This window comes from Protopterus annectens, chromosome 7.part1 (assembly GCF_019279795.1).
Source record: "Protopterus annectens isolate FY-2018-M chromosome 7.part1, PAN1.0, whole genome shotgun sequence".
In the NCBI taxonomy this organism is placed as follows: domain Eukaryota; kingdom Metazoa; phylum Chordata; order Ceratodontiformes; family Protopteridae; genus Protopterus; species Protopterus annectens.
In genome coordinates, this window is record NC_056740.1 from 160,152,058 (window position 1) to 160,172,441 (window position 20,384).

The following is a 20,384-nucleotide window of genomic DNA, read 5'->3' on the forward strand; positions in this document are numbered from 1 at the left end:
TGTTTATCCACCATTGGCCAGATGCATTTTCTTTGGATGTGGGTTTCACTGCTATTTCATTGAGTTTGAGGAAGTTGTTACCTTGCTGGCATTGGACTTCTGAGTTTGATATAATGGTCTCTCTTATGTTGTGCAGCCATGTAATTGTTGGATTCAACCAGAATTGCCATTTTTTTGTATGTATCCTGTGCTTACTTTGAGTAGGTATCTCTGCCTCTATACAGCCATATACATGATTGTAAATGGTGTTTGGGAATGAAAATGCATCAGCAGTTTCCCATGACTTTGTGGGGGCTTTTTAATTTTACAAATATGTCTATTCAAAGTGTGAAGTGTGTCTTGGAATAATTACTACATGTTCTAGGATTAGTAGTGTACACAGGCTTTATTTTTTATTTCAAAGGACACAGTCCTGACCAGCGAGTATGTTTCATAAGGGGAGGTGGTGTGTGCATCATTCCCCCATATTGAGGACTGTCAAGAATGATTGCATCCCTAATGAGTGTTTGTCCTAGCTGATCCATGGCATTCATATTGATATTGTTGGTCATGTCCTCCTATGCTGACAGATATTGAATCGTCTTACTGACATCATTTTTTGTTCATACTGTGGCGTCAAGGCAGGTTGCTGCTCATTGCGAGGCACATACCAATGTCTGACATACTTGTTCCAGGTAAGGGCAAGTACAACTCAACAGCGATGTGTTTCAGCTTAGCCGCAACCATTCAGTTAGTGCATTGCGTTCATTCTTTTGAGTCGCCAGCATTTACAGAGAGTTCACAATGCATTTGGTTTACTGGCAGTTAGTTAGTAGGTTGAGTTTGTTTGTAATCGCGAGCATTTACAAGCACAGAGTCCATGCATTTGGTTCACTGGATATTTGAATGCAATTCAGCAGCGGCTACTTGAAACTGAATGCAATTTACACATGGGTAATTTCGGGTTCTTGATATCTGAATGCAGTTTAGCAGTGCCTTTACAAATGTGTTGGATAAGCGTGTAAGTATATAATTTGGTTAGCTGGTTTAAGCTTTTGTAATCTTTGGGTGGTTACAGGAGTTACCATTATGCCTTGTACATATGATGTAATGTTAATTTCTGCATCTGATATTGGTCAGTAACAAGATTTCTGGACAGCATCCTAGCAATGGTTTTTAGACTGGTACATGTATTGCCTTGGCACTGAACATTCTAAAGGTAATTACCAGTTGGAACTGTAACTTGATTGTTGAAAATAGTATAACTACTGGTTTCTGGGCATTTTGGAACAGGAAAGAGTCAAGCCCTAACATATATCTGTAGAAGTTTATCTGTTCACACACTTGCAATGTATTGTTTTCAATCTGCACATATTTCTATTCTACATCTGTTACCATTCTGTAGCAAAAAACTATACAACATGACATTTCTTTATTTAATGGTGGTAACACCACCTAGACAAACTACCTGCTCCTAAGTGTTAGATTGGCAAGTTTCATATCCCCACCAAATCCAGCTAACTCCAATGAATATGCAGAAAGGAGCACCACCACACTATACTAGCATGTAAACAGTTGCATAGATGCAGCTGTACCCCATAGAAACAAGTGCAGGGCACATCCCAGAACAAACCCATATGGTGGAACCATGATTTCAACCCAAAATATTTTATTCTGCAGCGCCTTGGTGCAAGACTTTACAGGAGTTTTTACATAAACTAGATGTGAAAGCAGTCATGTAAGGCTATGGCTATAGTGCAGCAAAAACAAATGTCCCCTCTGTCAAAGGAACTGCTAAGAACAAGGATTAAATTACATGAGTCAAGCCCCCCCTGCTGAGAACTGCCAATCACAGGAATTAACAGGTCAAATTACCCTCAGGACTTTGACAGCTAGGGAGGCTAAGTGTTATGGGGGAGGGGAGAAGTAGATGGACTGGAATTCAGTTTCTGACAAATTAGAGCCATTTAAACTTAATTAAAAAGGCAGCAGTAAACAGCACTTTGAACGTGTGTTTTGTGACATTTGCACTGCTTCTGTTTTAAGTAGTCATTCAGCAGCAGGGAATGTTACTTACAAATTACTGACTAAAAGAGAGCAGTGTATGCATGCAAGATGTATGAAATGACAGGGGCTTTAGGCAAATGGAAGCCTGCATGATGTAATATTTTTGAGCCAAACACTGCATTGTGGTATATTGAATGGCAAACTGATTTATTAAAACCACGTCAATATGCCAGACCCCATGTGGTCAAACTGTGGAATTACATATAAAAATATTTAAAATCCTGTAAATAATCCCAGACTAAAATATAGGAAACAAGCCATAATGAAATAAACATGTTTTTTGAGTCTGTGGGTGCGGTACTTAGGAGCATTGTTTTTCATATTGTTAACCAAGTTGGTGTCTGTTCAGGGTGCGCATATATAGTTCTTACTCATGGCTAAATCTTCCATGGATAAATCTTCGTGCAAAGATGTTAATACTTTTTAACCAGAAGTTAGGTACTGCATCTGGGCCTAGAGCTTTCCAATTAGAGAAGCTTTTCTTAACTTTGTTTCAATCTGTCAGGCTGTTACTTCATCCCATTTCATATCCTGTACCTTAGAAACTTCTTATTCATTCTTTTACTTCTCCTATCCATTTAGCATATTTGTCATGTTCCACAGGATCTTCTAAAGTACTTCTCCAAAATGTATCTATTGCCTCTGTTTTTTTGCATGGTCTTTCAATTCCTTTTACCTTGTCTCAATAAACTGTTTATTTTGTACTTTTCCTTTCTATGTATGTGTGTATCTTCTAAGTTTTTCTGCCTGTGCTGATATTTTTGATTTACTATTTACGATAGTGCATGATAGATCCTGATCCATTATAATATTGTGCATTGCTTTTATCATGTATGTCTTTCTGAGTATTTTTATTGATCTGTTCCTTCTTCTATACTCTTCTAACAATGACACTTCTTATCTTAATTGCTTTATAGTTTTCTCTATTCCATACTTCCATGATGGCATCAATTTTTCCCCATCTTTTCCCTTACCTCTGTTCTTGTGGTAGAACATTATCAGTTATTAATTTAGCTGAACAGTAGTATATCCTGTTTACTTCTGTTATATTGAATGGATCTCTATGGACAGTCCTAATTAGTATGATCATTTATTTTATCAAACTTCTGACTTTTTGGGTTTTATTGACCTTCTGTACTCTATTTATTTCATTGATCTTAGACTCTGCCTGACAAAGTTCGCAGACGATTACAAGTTGGGAGCTATTACTAACTCCCCAAGTGATGTTGGCATCCTACAGAAAGGCCTCACTGAGACCAATGACAGGTGTCAGAACCATGGCCTTAAGCTCAATGCCAAAAAATGTGCCTTCATCCCCTTTGGGAAAAACCCAGTTCCCATGAATTTACCACATCGATGGTAGTCCACTGAACATAGAAGGCATTATAAGAGATCTAGGAACACAGGTTGACAACAACTTCTCTTTTGACCACATTGCCACTGTGGTCAGAAAGTCCTATGTGTCACATCTCATAACTAAAGGTTTTACATCCAGGAAGAAAGAAGTCATTGTTTCCCTCTACTCTTCCCTCATTAGGCCGATCATTGATTACAATGCCCCATTTGGAATGTACCTCACTAAACACCTGCAACAACTGGAGAGGCCGCAAAAGTACCTCACAAAGAGGATCCTAGGCCTTAAATATTTGTCCTATATGGGCAGACTCAAAAAACTCCAACTATTCTCTGTCTTATCTCACCTACTTAGAGACAATCTCTGCTTGACTTACAAAGCCACGTCTGACCCAGCTCTGTTAGAAATGCTACATCTAAAGAAATCCCAATCCATCCGCACCACACGCTCCATAGACCCTCAACCTCATTACCACAATCAACAGAACATGCTGGAGGGACAGATTCATAACCCAGAGACTGCCCATGCAATGGAATAGACTTCCCATACATGTCAAGCAGAGCACCTCACTGGCCCTCTTCAAGAGAAATCTTGATGAGTGGATGGGGAATAGAAAATTCACCCCAGGATCACTGCAGTGGCTTTACTCGACAGAGGCACTGGGAACTAAAGTCGGGTGGCATGATGCCAGGGTAATCCTATGGGCTAGGCTTGTAAAGGCTCCAGGGCCATTAGCCTAGTGCACACCTATGAACCTATATCTATCCCTACTAAATCAAGCAACTCTTCTCTTAGCTCATTTTCGTCTGAACTGAGGGCATATTTTTTGTTTTCCATTTCCTGCAGGCATTCTATAGAAAGTTCTATAACATCTTCCTGTGCCACATTCTCTTCAATTTCATCCTGTGCCATCCGTTGCTCTGTCATATGAGAACTCACTGGCCTATCACTCGTCAACATTGACTACATCAGAGCTTCCACAGTTTTCTGTTCCTTCCCTTCCTGTCCAACTTCAAGTGGACGTTTATACTGGTTTCCTAAGGCTCCAAAATATCTTCATATGGCACCTGACCAAGTGCTTCTCTTTCCACTGGTTTTCCCCGTAATTTGGATGTCCATTGCTCTGTCCTGTTGTGGTGTTTTCTGAATTAGTTATTCCACACTGAATCCTTCACTTTGCAGGTATTCCATAACCTCAGTTTTTATTTCTTTAACTTCTCCATTACTAATCTCCTTTTCTTCTTTGTCTTCTTATTTTTTGAATTGTAAAGTTTTCCATGTGCGGATTCCTTTGCCTGTATTTCTCTGCAAATATCTTTGGTGTTGCTCTTTTTGTATTGATTAATTTTGCCTTCTGCTTTGTGTAACTATTACACCATATTAAATCTCTTTTTCTTTCCCATGTTCATATTTCTTCTTCAGATGTCTCCTGATATTCCGGTTTCTCCTTATTTTGGGGACTCATTCCATCATGCTGTGATGTGACCTGTTTTAAACCTTCTACACCAAATCCTTCATTTTGCAAGCACTCCATAACTTCAGCTTATATTTTTTATTACTTCTACTTTACTCTTGTCTACATTTCCTCTTTGTGATATTATTTTTTTATTGTGAAATTTTCCATATCTGGGTGCCTTTGCCTGTATTTCTCTTCGAATATCTTTGGAGCTGTTTTTTTTTTGTATTGATTAATTTGGCTTTCACCTTTGCGTAAATATTGCAGCATATCAAATCTCTCTTTCTTCTCCATGTCCATATTGCTTTTTTACACTTTTCAAAATCTCTTGGTTTTGTTGTTTATATTTTTGCACTTCATCAGATGCTTCTTTTTTCCAAACAGATCAGAGTTTCTTGGTCTGTATAATGTTTTTCACAAATATGTTTTATTAATGAACACACATTTTTATTTGAAGCTTCTGACAGTTTTTCTTGCGGAAGTATTTTTCTTTCCTCTAATTTTTATGTTAATCGTTTTGTATATCTTGTGTCTGGAAATTCTGGGCTTTTTGCATCATTGTAACAATACATAATTTCTTTCTTATCCTCAGTAGTTGTCGTCTTTATGGCTGTTCTTTGACCTATCAATTTTTGTGGACTGCTACTTCCTTCTACAACAGGGGGGGACATCCTCAGGGGGGACATCCTCCCCCTGGGCCTGGCCTGGCCCCATTGTAGGATTGCCTCCGTATTCTGAGGATTCCACGCTGTCATTTTTTTCCAGTCCTGGCCTACCAGGATTGGGCACTTTTTTATCCTTGGTCTTGTGCACCCAGCTATCTTTTTAAATTTTTGACCTACTTCTGTTTATGATATATGCTATATAAATACAGTCTATATAGCAATGTCATATTGGTGAGATTTTGTGAAAAACAGGGTCCACCTCATGAAGGTACTCACCAACACTTGAAGATCAATTCAATTTCATTAATACCGCTCTCCTTTGCTTGCTGATTTATCATCTCTCTATTTGGATGCCTATTTCTTTAATTTTTCCAAGTCTTTTGGTTTCTAATACCATGACAAGAATGGACCCTATTCCTAAGTCAAAGTATGGTTAAAGTTAACGAAATTGGTACTGTTTCAGTCTTTGATGTCAGCCATAAGTGCTAAAGCAGTGTGCCCAGTAATGACTCCTCCTGCAATTCATACAGAGTTGCATGTATTGGTAATGTATCTAAATATGATTGTAGATTATTTTTTATAAGACCTGTTGCTCCTGCTACTGTTGGAACTGTCTGGGTATCTTTCTTCCACATTGCTCTCATTTCTGCCTCCAAATCTTTATATTTTATGACTTTGTGTTTCTCTCTACACAAGACACTGTAGTCACTGGGTGTGACAATTTCAATGATCAGTGCTACTTTTGTCTTCTTTTCATGGACCATTGTATCTGGTTTTCTCGTATCGATCTTTTGAACTGTTGGTAATGGGTGATCCCATGTGATGTAGACTTCATCATTTTCTATGATGCTTTGTCCCTCATGTTTCCTGTGTTTTTCAGCTACTTCAATATTATAATATATGTACAATCCCCAGTGCAGCAGTCTTGCCACATTATTATGCCTTTCAGTATACAATCTTTCTGCCATTAGTATGCCACAACCAGCCACAAGGTGTGCGACTGTTTCCAGTTCTCATGTTCTGTGGACATTGTAAACCAATGTGTGCACAGCCCCTATCTTGGTTTGCCAGTATTAACCCTTCATCTTTTGGTTTGAATTCACCTCTCCTGGTTTGAATTCACCTCTCCTTAACCATTCCTGCATTTGATCCTGATCAACATGAGGTTCTTCCAGGAGTTTTCTGTACTTGCAACTATATTTATGCATTTTCCACATTTCTTGCCTTCTCATCTGATTCTTCACCTTATATTCTTTCTTTTGTTTTTTGGCACATTCAGTTGCTGCTTGATTTTTATCTACTTCTGGTTTGATTTCCGTTCCTGCTTGACACCAATATGCTTCTGCTAGACTAACCAAGGAAGTCATCTTAGATTTATTCTCCTTGTATTTCAAAACTTTCACTATGTTTGGGTCTTGTGAGGTCAGCAGACATGTGTGCAGTCCCACGATTGCAGATCTATATATGTAATCAATTTCAAGGAGGCCTATACCTCCTTTAGAACGGGGAATATATAATTTTGGTGTACACTGATTTTTATAAATCATTTGGGGAGTGTGAAGCATCCTCCTTGTTTTCTTGTCTAATCTGTCCAACACATTTTGGGGCCAGTCAATCACTCCAAAACAGTAAGTTAGGACAGGAAGAGCAAATTGGTTTGTAGCTTGAATATTGTTCCTAGATGTCAACGCTATTTCCAGGATTAATTTAAGTCTTCTAAAATATTCATTACTAAGTTTTATTCATATTTGTTCATGTTTTATTGTTGATCATTCATCATTTCCCAAATATTTATACACTCCCTCTTGCTGAAGTTCTTTTATATCACATTCTTGTCCCAAACTGATGTTTTCTTGATGCTGCAGTTTTCCTGCTTTAAAGGTTGCTTTTGCACATTTATGAAGACCAAATGAGAATGTCATCTAAAAAAGTTTTGACTACTTGTAGTTGTGCTTTCACTTCCTCATCTGATGAGCTATACAGTTTTAAATCATTGACAAAGAGAAGGTGAGAGGTCTTTATATTTGTTGTTTTCTAGGAGCCAAACTATAGCCATGGCCTAATCTGTTAATTAGACAGCTTAATGGGTTAAGAGCAGGACAGAACAGCAGCGGTGTCAGGGAGTCGGTCTGGATTACCCCCTTTGAATTTTTATCCCTGGAATAATAATTTGCCCTTTATCATGGCTTAATTTCGAAGTGGTCTGCCACTGTTTCATGGTCACTGTATTGTAAGTCGATCAGTGTAGGGTGTTTCTTTAACATTTTTTTGACATTTTTAAGCACTCTTTTATCCATGAATGTGGGATACTATCAAATGCTTTTCTGTAGTCATTCCATGGTATACTTAGATTCTTCCCGTTTTTATAGTTCTCAATTATGACTTTATTTAGCAACAGATGATCCTGTTTTCCATATGACTTTCTTTTATTGCCCTCTTGTTCTATTGCCATGATTGTATTTTCTCCTCAATTACTATAAATGCTGTCGGAATCAATTGTATAGTTTATACATTGTCGGAAGGCAAGTTATTGGTCTATAATTTTTAGGATAACATGCAGGTTCACTTTTATGTAGGAGCATTGATTTTCCTGTTGTTAACCAGGTTGGTGTCTGTTCGGGGTGCGTACATAAATAGTTCTTACTCATGGCTAAATCCAAGATGTTAATACTTTTAACCAGAAGTTAGGTACTCCATCTGGGCCTGAGGTTTTCCATTTGGAGGCTTTTCTTAACTTCATCTCACTCTCTCTGGCTGTTACTTCATCCCATTTCATATCTTGTACCTTTGAGCTTCTTATTGTTTCTTTTACTTCTGTCCATTTAGCATCTTATGTTCCACAAAATATTCATAGATATTTCTCCAAAATGTATCTATTTCTTCTTTTATGGGTGGTCTTTCAATTCCTTTTGCTTTGTTTCCCAATTCTCTGTAGAACGTTTTGGGGTCATTAGTAAATTGCTTATTTTGTACTTTCCTTTGTATTTATCTGTGTATCTTGTAAGTTTTTCTCCCTGTGCCGAGATTTTTAGTTTTTTTATTTGCAGTAGTGCAAGATAGATCCTGATCCGTTATAATCCTGTGCATTGCTTTCATCACATCTATCTGAGTATATTTGTTGATCTGTTCCCTCTTCTATACTCTTCTAACAGTGACACTGCTTGTCTTAATTTATTTATTTATTTAACATTTGTTTACTGGGAAAGTCCTACTTGGAACAAAGCCAATTTTCATCGGAGGCCCGGGGAGAAATGCTCCAGATGCATGTCCTTGTAATGTGGGAGGAAACAGGAGTACCTGGAGAAAACCCACACAAATGCAGGGAGGACATGCAGACTCCACACACAAGGCACTCCAGCCGAGAATAAAACCAGAGAACCTCTTGCTGTGAAATGACAACGCCACTGCTGCACCACTGCACCGTCCTTTGGTAATTGCTTTATAGTTTCCTCTATTTGTTACTTCCATGATGGTATTTGATTTTTCCCCTTCCTTTCACTTACTACCCTGTGTCCTTGTGGTAGAGTTTTGTCTGTTATTAATGTAGCTGCACAGTAATATATCCTATTTACTTCTGTTATATTGCATGGATCTCTATGGACAGTCCTAATTATTGTGTCCATTTGTTAACTTTTTGGGTTTTATTGACCTTCTGCAGTCTATTTCTTTCATTGGTCTTAATATATCTATATATGTCTATTAAATCAAGCAACTCTTCTCTTAACTGATTTTCTTTTAAACTGAGGACACATTGTTTTTCATTTCTTGCAGGCATACTATAGAGAGTTCTATAGCATCTTCCTGTGCACATTCTCTTCAATTTCATCCTATCTGTTGCTCTGTCATGTGGGAACTCACTGGCCTATCACGCCTTAACATTGACTACGTCAGAGTTGTCACAGTTTCCTGTTCCTTTCCTTGCCTTCCATCTTCAAGTGAACATTTATACTAGCTTCCTGTGGAAGGCTCCAAAATGTCTTCATATGGCACTTGCCTAGTTGCTTCCCATTCAAATTTATTTGGATGTCTGTTGCTGTGGTACTTTCTGACTTAGATTTTTTTACACTGAATCCTTCACTTCGCAGGTACTCCATCCATGACCTCAGTTTCTATTTCTTTCTATTTCTTTAATTTCTCTCTTTTTACACTGTAATACCTACATTTCTTAAAACTAAAAAAAGAAGGGAAAAAAGCATTTGCTTACCTTAGTTTCTTTATCCTTCCACCACAGTTTTGCATTTAAAACGCTTTACTGTAAAATATGCAATTTATATCATGAAATGTTTTATACAAATACTGATAAGAACAAAATTTGTTTTGCTTAATTCCTTTTTTTTCTCTTCCTTTTATTGTCCTTCCAAACATTAATGATGTGAAGAGGGGTATACACTTTTCAGTACCTCACAAGTCAACAAAAGTCCTTGTCTTTCCTCTTTTTCTTGCAAAGCAGCATTTCACAAATGAGGTTGACGCTTTCTAATCTCACACTTATTCACTAATTTCAGTGTTGCTGGTCTTCTACATGTCATCTTCATCTCCCAACACTAGACTCTGGTTCAAGTCCAAAGAATTCACAATTCGTCTAGTCAACGCCTGTGCTTTTTGCTGTCTCTTCTGTGTTTTCTTTTAGAACATTGGAAAAGGTTTCACTGGCAAAGTTTATCTATGAACTTTATAATCAGAAGAATAAGAAGCAGAGTCCCCTTCTTTTTGTTGGGCAAATTGTATTTCCTCCTTAACCTGTTCTGCATCAAAAAATGGCTTTGATCCTCCAGGAAAAATATATTTTGAAGACAGCTGGGTACACCAACTTGAATTTCACACCTAGCGCTGTTGACATTCCCTGATTGCTGGGATAAATTTCATTCTCTTCTGCCTGGTGTATAGTGAATAATCATTTTCCACAAACACTGTACTATATCCAGTTTTTAATACTTTGTCCTTCCACCACAGTTTTGTCAGGATCAACTCTTTTGCTGGTATGATTGCATCTTTACTAATATAGGTCTTGGCTGCTTTCTCATGGCCAGTTTTGGAGGATTCATGCAATATGAACTTTAAATTAACAAATCCTTCTGTGGAATACCAGTCCAGGTGCTTATTTGTGCTTTCATAAGATTAATGCAGTCTGTTCCTTCCAGGTTCTCTGGCAAAGCTGAAGATCTCAGGTTTTTCTCTGCATGCTCTGTCCTCTAACTCTACCATTTTTTGAAACAGCTCTTTTTGATCAGGGTTGTACTTAGCGAGCATTTTCTTCATTTCAACCTCAGATTTTTGCATTTTTATAATTTCATCTGAATATCTGTTTAAAGCTTCTTCCATTTTTCCAGCCTTTTGTTATTTGAAATGATATACTCCTTAAGTGCTTCATTTAATTAATCAGCTCTGAGTACTTTTAATTTATTTCTTCATGCAGATTACTGGATGTCATGTCTTGCACCAAAGTCAGAAACTTGAACTGCTTTTTGCTGAAAGCTGCAAGATTCTTTCTACTCAGTGTTTTCTCTTCATCTTTTTAGTTGATTTTCTTTCAGGCTCTCTTAGTTTGTTCTTTGCTGGCACCCAAGTTGTGTACTTACTAGCTAGTAGCTGAATTTATCTGACTGGATCTGGCCTCTGTCTGTCAGTTTCTTTTTTCACACTGGGATAGCTGAAATTAAGTCGTTGGCCAATGTGCCGCCATCTTGGAAACCCCAAGTAGCATTATTTTTAAGTTTTTTTTTTTTTTTTTTTGTCAAACCAGCAGTTTTGTGTGATAAAATTGTTGAAATTTGAAACATTAACATTTAATGGCCAGGAATTGTACTTCATACATGTTGCAGGCTAGTTCTCAGCCCCTGTCACCTCCACCTGCAACTGATCATCTTTTCATTTCCTTTGCTCCGTAGAAGGAAGAGACTTGCTTACTGAATTTTGTTGAACCACCAGTTGGAAAATGCTTCTGTCAAAGGCTACTCCACCAGGGGTGTGACTAATCAAACATGTTTTTTGCAGTCAGCTCACTGGTGCAGAAGCATGCTGTCTGCCTGCAGTAAAGGCAACACAGGATCGACTAGTTATCTAGGAAGTTGAGGTGGGCTCTGTAGTGGTGTGGGGGTAGACGTGAAAAAATGACAACCAGTTTGTCTACTTCAAGAGGAGGAGGTTGTTTTTTGGCACCCTGCTGCTTTCCAGCAGAGGCTGAAGAATGGTAGAAATGGAAGAAAGTTGTATATATGCATTGAGCTGAGGACATTTGTGCATGTTCATATTAGTGTATGTCCTGCCCTCAGGGGAAATTGTAGGCCATATTAAAAACTTTCTGCAGCTAGGAGCAAATGGTATTAGGCTCTGATACCTCTATTTCCCACCCTGTGAAGGTGGATAATTGCTTTGCCAGCTGCGACCCCAGGTTGGTAAGCCCCGGTCTGGAAGAGGGAGACCAAGTTAAGCAGTCCTAGAGGGGGACTAAGAGGAAGGAGAGCCACCAGCAACTGAATGATTTTCAGTAGCCTGTGGAAGGCAGAAAAAATGTGTCTACTTTGTGGACATTTGTCCTGTAGTCACTTGGTTGACTGGTTTACACTTTTGTTTGAATCAGGATTCTAGAAATTAGACTCTCTAGCTTTGTGGTTTTACAGAATCTGGCCGTAGTTTTCACCGTTAGACCATCAAGCTTCTTGGAAAATTTAATTTTCACTGCTTGGATTTCTTAACAGTTATCCACTTGAAATCAAGTCAGCAGATTTACTGTTTCTGTTGATGTGTGAGGTTGTCTTCAGCTGTTTGAGCTTAATACCGTCTTGGTCTTCTGTATCTGGACAGCACGTACTACATGTAGAGGCTGTGACTGAGAATTCATGTATGTCAGGTAAATGTATATTTCTGTATCCTTGTGTGGTGTGTATTTTTTTTTCTTCTGTCATACAAGTGTGGTCACTTACTGTATTGGTACAAACGAAATAGGACAAAGGCTGCACATACTGGACTAGACCAACACTCAGTGCTATTATCTGGCAGGAAGCTAAGGCACCCCTTGCACTGACTGTGAGAACAAAAGTGAAAAATATTACTAAGTTAAGTTGAGGGACAGCAGAAGAGGAAATCCCAACAACTATCCAATGGAGAAGATCCCTTTGCAGATCAGCTGATACAACTGTGTTTATATGTAGTTCATTAGAAGTTACTTAAAGTTTGACATCACATTGCTTATAAAAATATCTTTGATATTTCAGTTGTGTACATAATTTCACATTCCATTATCTAGTTTTTTTTTTCATCTCAGCTGATAAATACAGTGATAGTCCATATTCCTTTTTTAGAACTCTTTGACTAGTTAAAATACAAGCTTTCAAGGTTATAGTCAGTTACATTATTTTTCTGATGCATGTATATAGCAGTTTAGACATGTCAAAAATAAAATTAGCCAAGGAGATTTTGCTTGTTTTTCTGGAGCATGTAGTTCCAATCAATTGTGATTCTTCTACCTTTTCTGGAGGTGGTATGTTTACATTATGTGTACAACACACTTTGTGCTTCCTAGTTGGCAGTGGTCATATTTAGGCTGTGAATATAGCTTATTAGTTCATTATGGTAAATTATAGGGAGATGAAATTTTGCAGTTGTAGAGGTTGGGCATATGTTAAACATAGTCTTTTTCTGAGGATGGGGATAGCCAGTCTGCTGAAAATCACTGATGTATAGGTTCACCTTCATAATGTCGACTGTTCAAAGTCGAATGGCCACATCACCGAAACGTTTCCACGAAACCCGAACCGCGAAAACTTCAAAAATGTGAAAAAACCTCCAATGTCGACATTTCTGACCGTACCACACCTGCAAACAAGTGCTAACATGGGTCAAAAGGGGGCGAGATTGTGCGGTTCGGAACTTCAGCATTCGAGAGTTTTGAGGAGTCGCAGTTCAGGGTTTGCGGTTTTGAGAAGTCACAGTTTGGGGTTCGCGGAAGCGGGTTCAACATTTCGTCCGTCAACATTTTAAAGGTAAACAGATATATATTATTTCGGTATTCGTTATGTTATTTATCCTCATTATTTGTGGCTTTGCATGAAATCTGACTGTTTTCTAAAAAAGATGCATAATAAGGTGGTAGAAATATTGTACTGGTAATTGACAGATTAAAGGTTACTATCACAGACACTGAAATTTGAATCCCTGTTGAATATAAAAAATAATTCAAAGCAGAATTTGAATTTATCACTTCTGTTCATGTGAAAGCCACCTTCCTTTTTACATCTCCCATTCCATGGGTTTGCCCAAAGATGCCCCCCTTAAATCTCCCATACCCCTTAATATAATTAACTTCAAGGTCGCGCTGCATCTTGAGAAAAGGGAATTATCCACATTTAATGAGACTGTATTTTTGGCACCCACTGACATTGAGTTTCATTCATTGCATACAGTCTGACTGCCATAGCTGAATAAATGGTGTGGGGTACTAGCCTGTTTGTAGCAGCTGAAATGACTCTATGTATGTGTGTATCTGTTAACTGGTAACGTCAGACTGGGAAAAGCCCATTTTCAGTGGGGGATCCAGGGAGAAAAGCCCCACAGATGATAAATTTTAGAAATACAGATCAAAGTTAGTTATTATATAAGTATACAGTTCATATAGTTGGTGTTTTACTACAAAAAAGCATAGTAATAGCAGTAAGGAAAATGTATTTCTGCATTGGACAAAATACATAAATTAGAATAAAATAGTAAAGGAAAAAAATTCTGCAACATTGTTTAAAAAAGCATAGAAGCATACATTCTTCTTCTTTTGAGTTTTTCCTGGTTAGGGGTCACCACAGCGGATCACCTGTCTGCTTATGATTGGCAGTAGAGTTTTACGGTGTCGAGTTGCGAGCCCAGTGTCCAACCTTCCACTCACGCCTAGGGCCAATTTAGATTGTCCAATCCACCTACAGCATGTCTTTGGGATGTGGGAGGAAATAGGCGCACCTGAAAGAAACCCATGCAACCACAGGGAAAACATGCAGACTTCGTACAGAAGGCACCCTAGTAACACATCTCTGCCCTTTTGTACCATTCAGATATATACAACAGTAGTTTTTCTAATGTGCTTAAACTGACTTTGTTTCTGTATGTTTTGTGCTACCTAGCTCTGTATTGACCAAAGCTTTTTATGTACTGTTCAGAAACAAATTGTCTTCTAAAGAGGATTCTTTTAGGTTGAGTTAGTCATTTTTGACTGTTCACTAATGTAGCTTTTTTTCTTATTTATCTTATTTGTAGAAGAGGGAGAAATTATCGGACCATTGCCAGCATCACTCAAACCAGAACAAGTACCAGCTGAAGTGATACAAGCAGAAAATAAGAAAGTAGAAGTTATAATTCAAGAACGAAAAGACACCAAACCAGGAGTACCCTATGTAAGAGAGTGGGACAAAGGCAAAGGTAAGGAATTGGATGTGGGGTAAGGCATTTTTGATTTGTGTAAATAAATCTGTGTGGAGAATATAAACTTTTTTTTTTTTTTTTGCTAAATGTCACTGATATGTATGTTCACCTCACCATGATCCACCATTTTACATGCAAAGATACACTGATGTTTTTTCTGTACTGGTTTAACCTTTATGAAGCAACAGTAGCTGTCCTTGCAGTGAAGGGCAACACCCAAAGTATTGTACTGCTGACTTTTTGTTATCATGGTTTATCTCCCCTGAGGTTGTACACACATAAGAGCAGTACTAGGTGCGTGCTTCAAGGTGTCTCATGGAATTTTCATGATTTTATTTTTGGGTAAAAGATCTGTCTGGTCCCCCCAAAAAACAATTTTTGTCAGCATCTTTCATCACTCCTTCTCTGCTTGCATCTTACCATCCAAATGAGAGCTGTCATGACAGCTGTTCATTTTACTCCCCTCTGCTAGCCATCAATGCCATACCTAGGCTACCAGAGTTGTAGTCACAAATCATGTTGCTGTTGGTGTGCAGATGGATTTTGTTGGAACTACATATTCTGATGTGTGACTTTGGTGAACAGACATGAAGAGTTTATTTTGTAGTATGCTGTAAAAGTTTCAGATAATGTCCTGCATGGATTCTTGTATGGTACAAATAAGAAATGCTGCATGCATCATTCACTGGAATCTGCCTGACTGTAATTGTACATATTTTGGGACATTAGAGAGCCATTGAAAGTTTCCAGAAAGGCTCAACTGTTTTTGTCTTTACTGCAGATTTTCTCCATCCACTGAACATGCCATCACTAGCTTAGCTCAGTTAGGTTTCCCTGCGGCCTATCTGTCCACAATGATGTAAATAATCAAAGAATTGTTAATCCAGCATTCCTTACTGGAAAATTGTGAAGTTAAGATATGAATCTTTTGAGTTCTACCACGTTTTTGATGAAGGGTTGCTTCAAATAAAAAGACATAGATGAAATTGGGAGGAATGCTTCATCCATTAAGTCTTCATAAGTGTTTCAACTAGACCTGTGCAGTTACCTTTCTCCTTCAGTATCCTTTCCCTCCCGGTACCAGGCAGTCTTGTCAGCTTTTTCAGCATTGCTTTCTAGAAGCCCAGTACCTTTTCTGAAAAGTAATATTTCTAGATGCCAGTCTCATATCTTTCAGATTGCTTGACATTCACCCACCTCCTTGTGGTTCACATTTGCCTCTCTGCCATTACGCTGTTCTCTCTCTGCATTCATTGTATATCTGCCTTTCTTTGGGTGTAATACTTGTACTCTGATTCTTTCTTTATAGTCCATTTGGCACATTTTTATTGTACTGTCTTGATAGCTGTTCCGTATACTCATCTAATTTGATGTTTTTTATTGTGTGAGTTACTGCACTAAATAATAATCCAGGTAAGGCTGTATCATTCCTGTGTAATGGGAAGAGTGTAGATTTTTCTCTGGAACCTACACTCTTAGTGCATTGGGGCATTATCTTGGCTTTTGTCTTTACCTGTCAGCTGTCCAGATTTTCACACAATCTCCAGATTTTTGCCTCATATTGTTAGTCTGTTTCTCATAAAATTTGTGGTTTTCTGGCAAATCACTGATGAATGAAGTCACTAAATAATGGCATATAGTTGAGTTTCAGACTTTATATCTTTCAGAAAATGCATGCTAATGCAAACTTATTCTAGCAACTTAATAAGTTTATAAAAGCAGTTTGCACAAAAATGCCATGCACATGAAATTGCACATGAAAATGTATTTGTAAATGAAAATGTATTTAAGATGAAACTGCATATTAGTAAGTTCAATTGAATAATTAGATGGAGGTAATTAATTGATTGATGTTTTAACAATATGTAAGAAAAGGCTGTGTAAAAATTATTCCTTGAAGGTGTAAGCCGAGGTACCGGAGACACCAGTAAAAGAATATTTTTCTATTCTTGGAATGTTGTGTGTGTTTTTTTGATTCTGTGACTGCTCCCAGATGTTCTTCGTGTTTCACTGTTGCAGTCATTACATTTGGGTAATCTGCTGGCAGGTTGCCGTCAGTCGGCCTGAATTCCAAAGTCTTGGGTCCTGCGTCGGATGCTGTCTCTTCTTCCATGACGTCAGGTCGTCAGGGGTATAAAACAAGCAGCCAATGACATTTTCTTTAGTCTTTCTTGCCGCGCGGTGCCCGAAGCAGAAGCATTTCACAAGTGCCGGTCATCCGACTCCTGAAATATTCGAATTTGAGTTTCAGAACCGAAGTCTTCACTAAAGCTAAGTACCCCATTGGGGAAACTTCTTTCTTGCTCCATACCGATGTCAGAAAAAGTTAATTGTATTACTTGTGGGAAGCAAATACCTCATAAGGATTTCCATTTATACTGTATTCCTTGTCTAGGCCCTGATTACAACGTGCCTGGCTGTCGGTTTTGTGCTAGATTTAACCAACGCACTATTAAGCGTCAGTATAGTTTTGCTTCAAAGTATTTTGGAAACAGATTTAACTACCCAGAAATGTCGTCGGATAGCAATCCAACTACCGGAGTGCGTAAAAAACGCAAAGAAAAGGACAGAGAGAGACAGTCGAGGTCCAAAACCGACAACGAAGCTTCTCCTAAGCCAGTCGCTGGTTTGCCGGTACTCAGTGAGGCGCTTTCGCAGCCCCTAATACCCGCTGCTTTCGAGTTGCAGTTCCCTGCCGACACCCATGTGGAGTCTGGCATGCCACGAGATACTGAAAGTATTGAACCCACGGATGTATTTCCCTTGGATGGGTCCGGAGCCGCTGAGCAGGCACCAGCTTCTGTGGGTGTATTCAGGCCTCGACATTTTTATATCAAACCGACGACAGCGGCAAAACCAAAGACAAAAGCAACTTATAAAACTAAAAAAATGACGCATGAGCCACGTGCACAGGCCTCTATGCCTAAAAAACAGATGATCAAAATGGCTGAAGATCTTATTACCTTGATCAGGGGTTCCCATCCCCCTCCAGATAAGAGGCCTAGGCAAGACACTGATTATGAATCTTCAGATCAGGTTTCTATTTCTTCTGATTCCTCTTCTGATCAGGAATTATCTGTTCCTCCCTATGAGGATTCTGATGCAGAGGAGTCTATACCATCTGCATCACCTCCTGAGGATTACTCATTTGGAGAAACTTTGCATACTTTGTGGGAGCATTTTCACTGGGAGAGTCAAGATTTCTCAGAATCAAAAAAGAGGCTCAGGGATTTTCTTCTTCTCCCTCAGCACAGGCCTTTAGCCATGCCCCCCTGTTTTAGACATTGTGGATGTGTCAAGCTTGACCCCTGAATCCTTACCTCTGGCTCCCAGCAAGCCTGACAGATATTACAGGGTCCCTGACTCACAAATTTTTATTTAGAAACCCTGCTGCTGATCCTGAAACTATTTCACAGGGTCCAAAGGAAGTTAAGGTCTCAACAGCAAAAAATCCTACCCCCTCTGACAGAGATTCAAGGGCACTGGATAGGTGGGGAAAAAAGGTTTATACATCTGCAACCTTGGCAATTAGGGCCTTAAACTGCCAGTTTCATATGCTCAAGTATCAACAACATGTTATGGGATTGCTGAAACAGAAAATGATGTTGATTTCTGAATGTGCAGAAAATAAAGAATTGCAGGAATTATTGCATGCAGCTGAACAGGTTGGAAAGCATATTTTGCAATGTGGTTTTGATTCATTAGAGGCCTCCTGCAGGGCCGCAGTTACTGGATATGTGATTAGGAGGCATGCCTGGCTAAAGGAACAAAATTTGCCTGATCATGTTAAAGCTAAATTACTAGATGCACCTTTACAGCATGATACTCTGTTTGGTATTAAGGCAGAAGAGGTTTTAAAGAAAATGGAAGGCAAAGCTAAGTCGATGCAAACTGTAAAAGACTTCTTACAAGTGCAGCCACCAAGATTCAGTAGACACTGGCCTACAAAACTTGGTCCTTTCCTGTGTCAGACAGAGCTCAAAGGGGCAATTCCAGACGCCCTAAGGGTTCCAGATACCAGGCACAAGATTCATACAGGTCAAAGCAATGGGGCGCTTCTACCTCCAAATCTGGAGGAGATAAAGCGCAAACCTACAGAAAACAGTCCCAATGACTTCCCTCTGCCTTCACCAAGTACTTATCTTTTGGCAGCACCCTTAGGGGGTAAATTAGCACTTTTTGCTCAAAATTGGTAGTTAATAACCCAGGACAAGTGGGTGCTAAACATAGTATCACAGGGATACAGATTCCATTTCCAGACTCTGCCAATGGTAAATGATTGGCCAGATCTGCCAAAAAAATCAATGGGCAGAGGCACAGAAACAGGTTATGTCCCTCATGGATATGGGGGCCATTCAGCCAGTGCCAGAACAGGAAAAAGGACAAGGCTTTTACTCAAGACTGTTCTTGGTACCCAGAAAGGACAAGGCCTGGTGGCCAGTACTGGATTTATCGATTTTGAACACATGCCTGGACATTCCAAAATTCAAAATGCTGACTTTACAGCAGCTTCTGCCCATGCTGGGCAAGAATGCTTGGCTGGTGACATTAGACCTAAAAGAGGCATACCTGCATGTCCCAGTAAGACAATCATGCAGAAGATACCTCAGATTCAAGGCTGGCTTAATGCATTACCAATTCTCTGCACTGCCCTTTGGCTTATCTACTGTGCCCAGGGTCTTTACAAAGTGCCTGGCACCAGTAATTGCATTTTGCAGACAAAGAAGTATTCAGATATATCCTTACTTGGGCGACTGTCTCATTCGAGCAGAGAACAAGGACATTCTTCTTCAGCACCTGGCGTTTGTGAAAAGGCTTCTAACATGCCTAGGGTACACAATAAATGAAAAGAAATCACAACTGGTACCCACTCAAAAGATAACATTCCTGGGTGCAAGCTTGAATACAACTGACCAGATGGCTTACCTCACGCCAGACAAGCAAAGGCAACTGACTACTTACTTCAAACTGATGGCAACAAAAACCCAGTTATCTGCAAGACAAATTCTGCAAGCTTTGGGCATCATGGCATCCTGCATCCTACTGATTCCATATGCAAGACTGCATATGAGGAAACTTCAATGGTACCTAAAAAGTTTATGGAGTCCACATTGACACAGTCTGGAAACAATGATTCCTCTCATTCCCTGCCTACAACAGGAGTTTCTATGGTGGGCAAAGGCATGTCACCAAAATATGGGACGGGCCTTCACTCTCCCCCCTGCCAGCCAGACCTTAACAACAGATGCATCAGATTATGCCTGGGGAGCCCACATGGCGGGAAGATGCATTCAGGGCATATGGACCCCAAAAAAATGCATCTACATATCAACTAGAAAGAGATGCTAGCTGTTCAGAATGCTCTGACAGCCTTCAAGGACTTACTTCATCCAGTACAACTACTGATAAAGATGGACAACACCACGGTCATGTGGTATATAAACAAGCAGGGGGGCAC

General features: G+C 39.1%; 1 protein-coding gene across 1 annotated transcript in view; it reads left to right on the forward strand.

The window, feature by feature from the left end:
* Window positions 1-20,384, forward strand: part of CCDC174 (coiled-coil domain containing 174) — a 1,254,027-nt gene that overhangs the window by 1,028,776 nt on the left and 204,867 nt on the right. Inside the window, exon 10 of the mRNA XM_044078610.1 lies at window positions 14,762-14,923. Coding sequence (XP_043934545.1) covers window positions 14,762-14,923 — 162 coding nt within the window. The remainder of the gene's footprint in view (window positions 1-14,761; window positions 14,924-20,384) is intronic.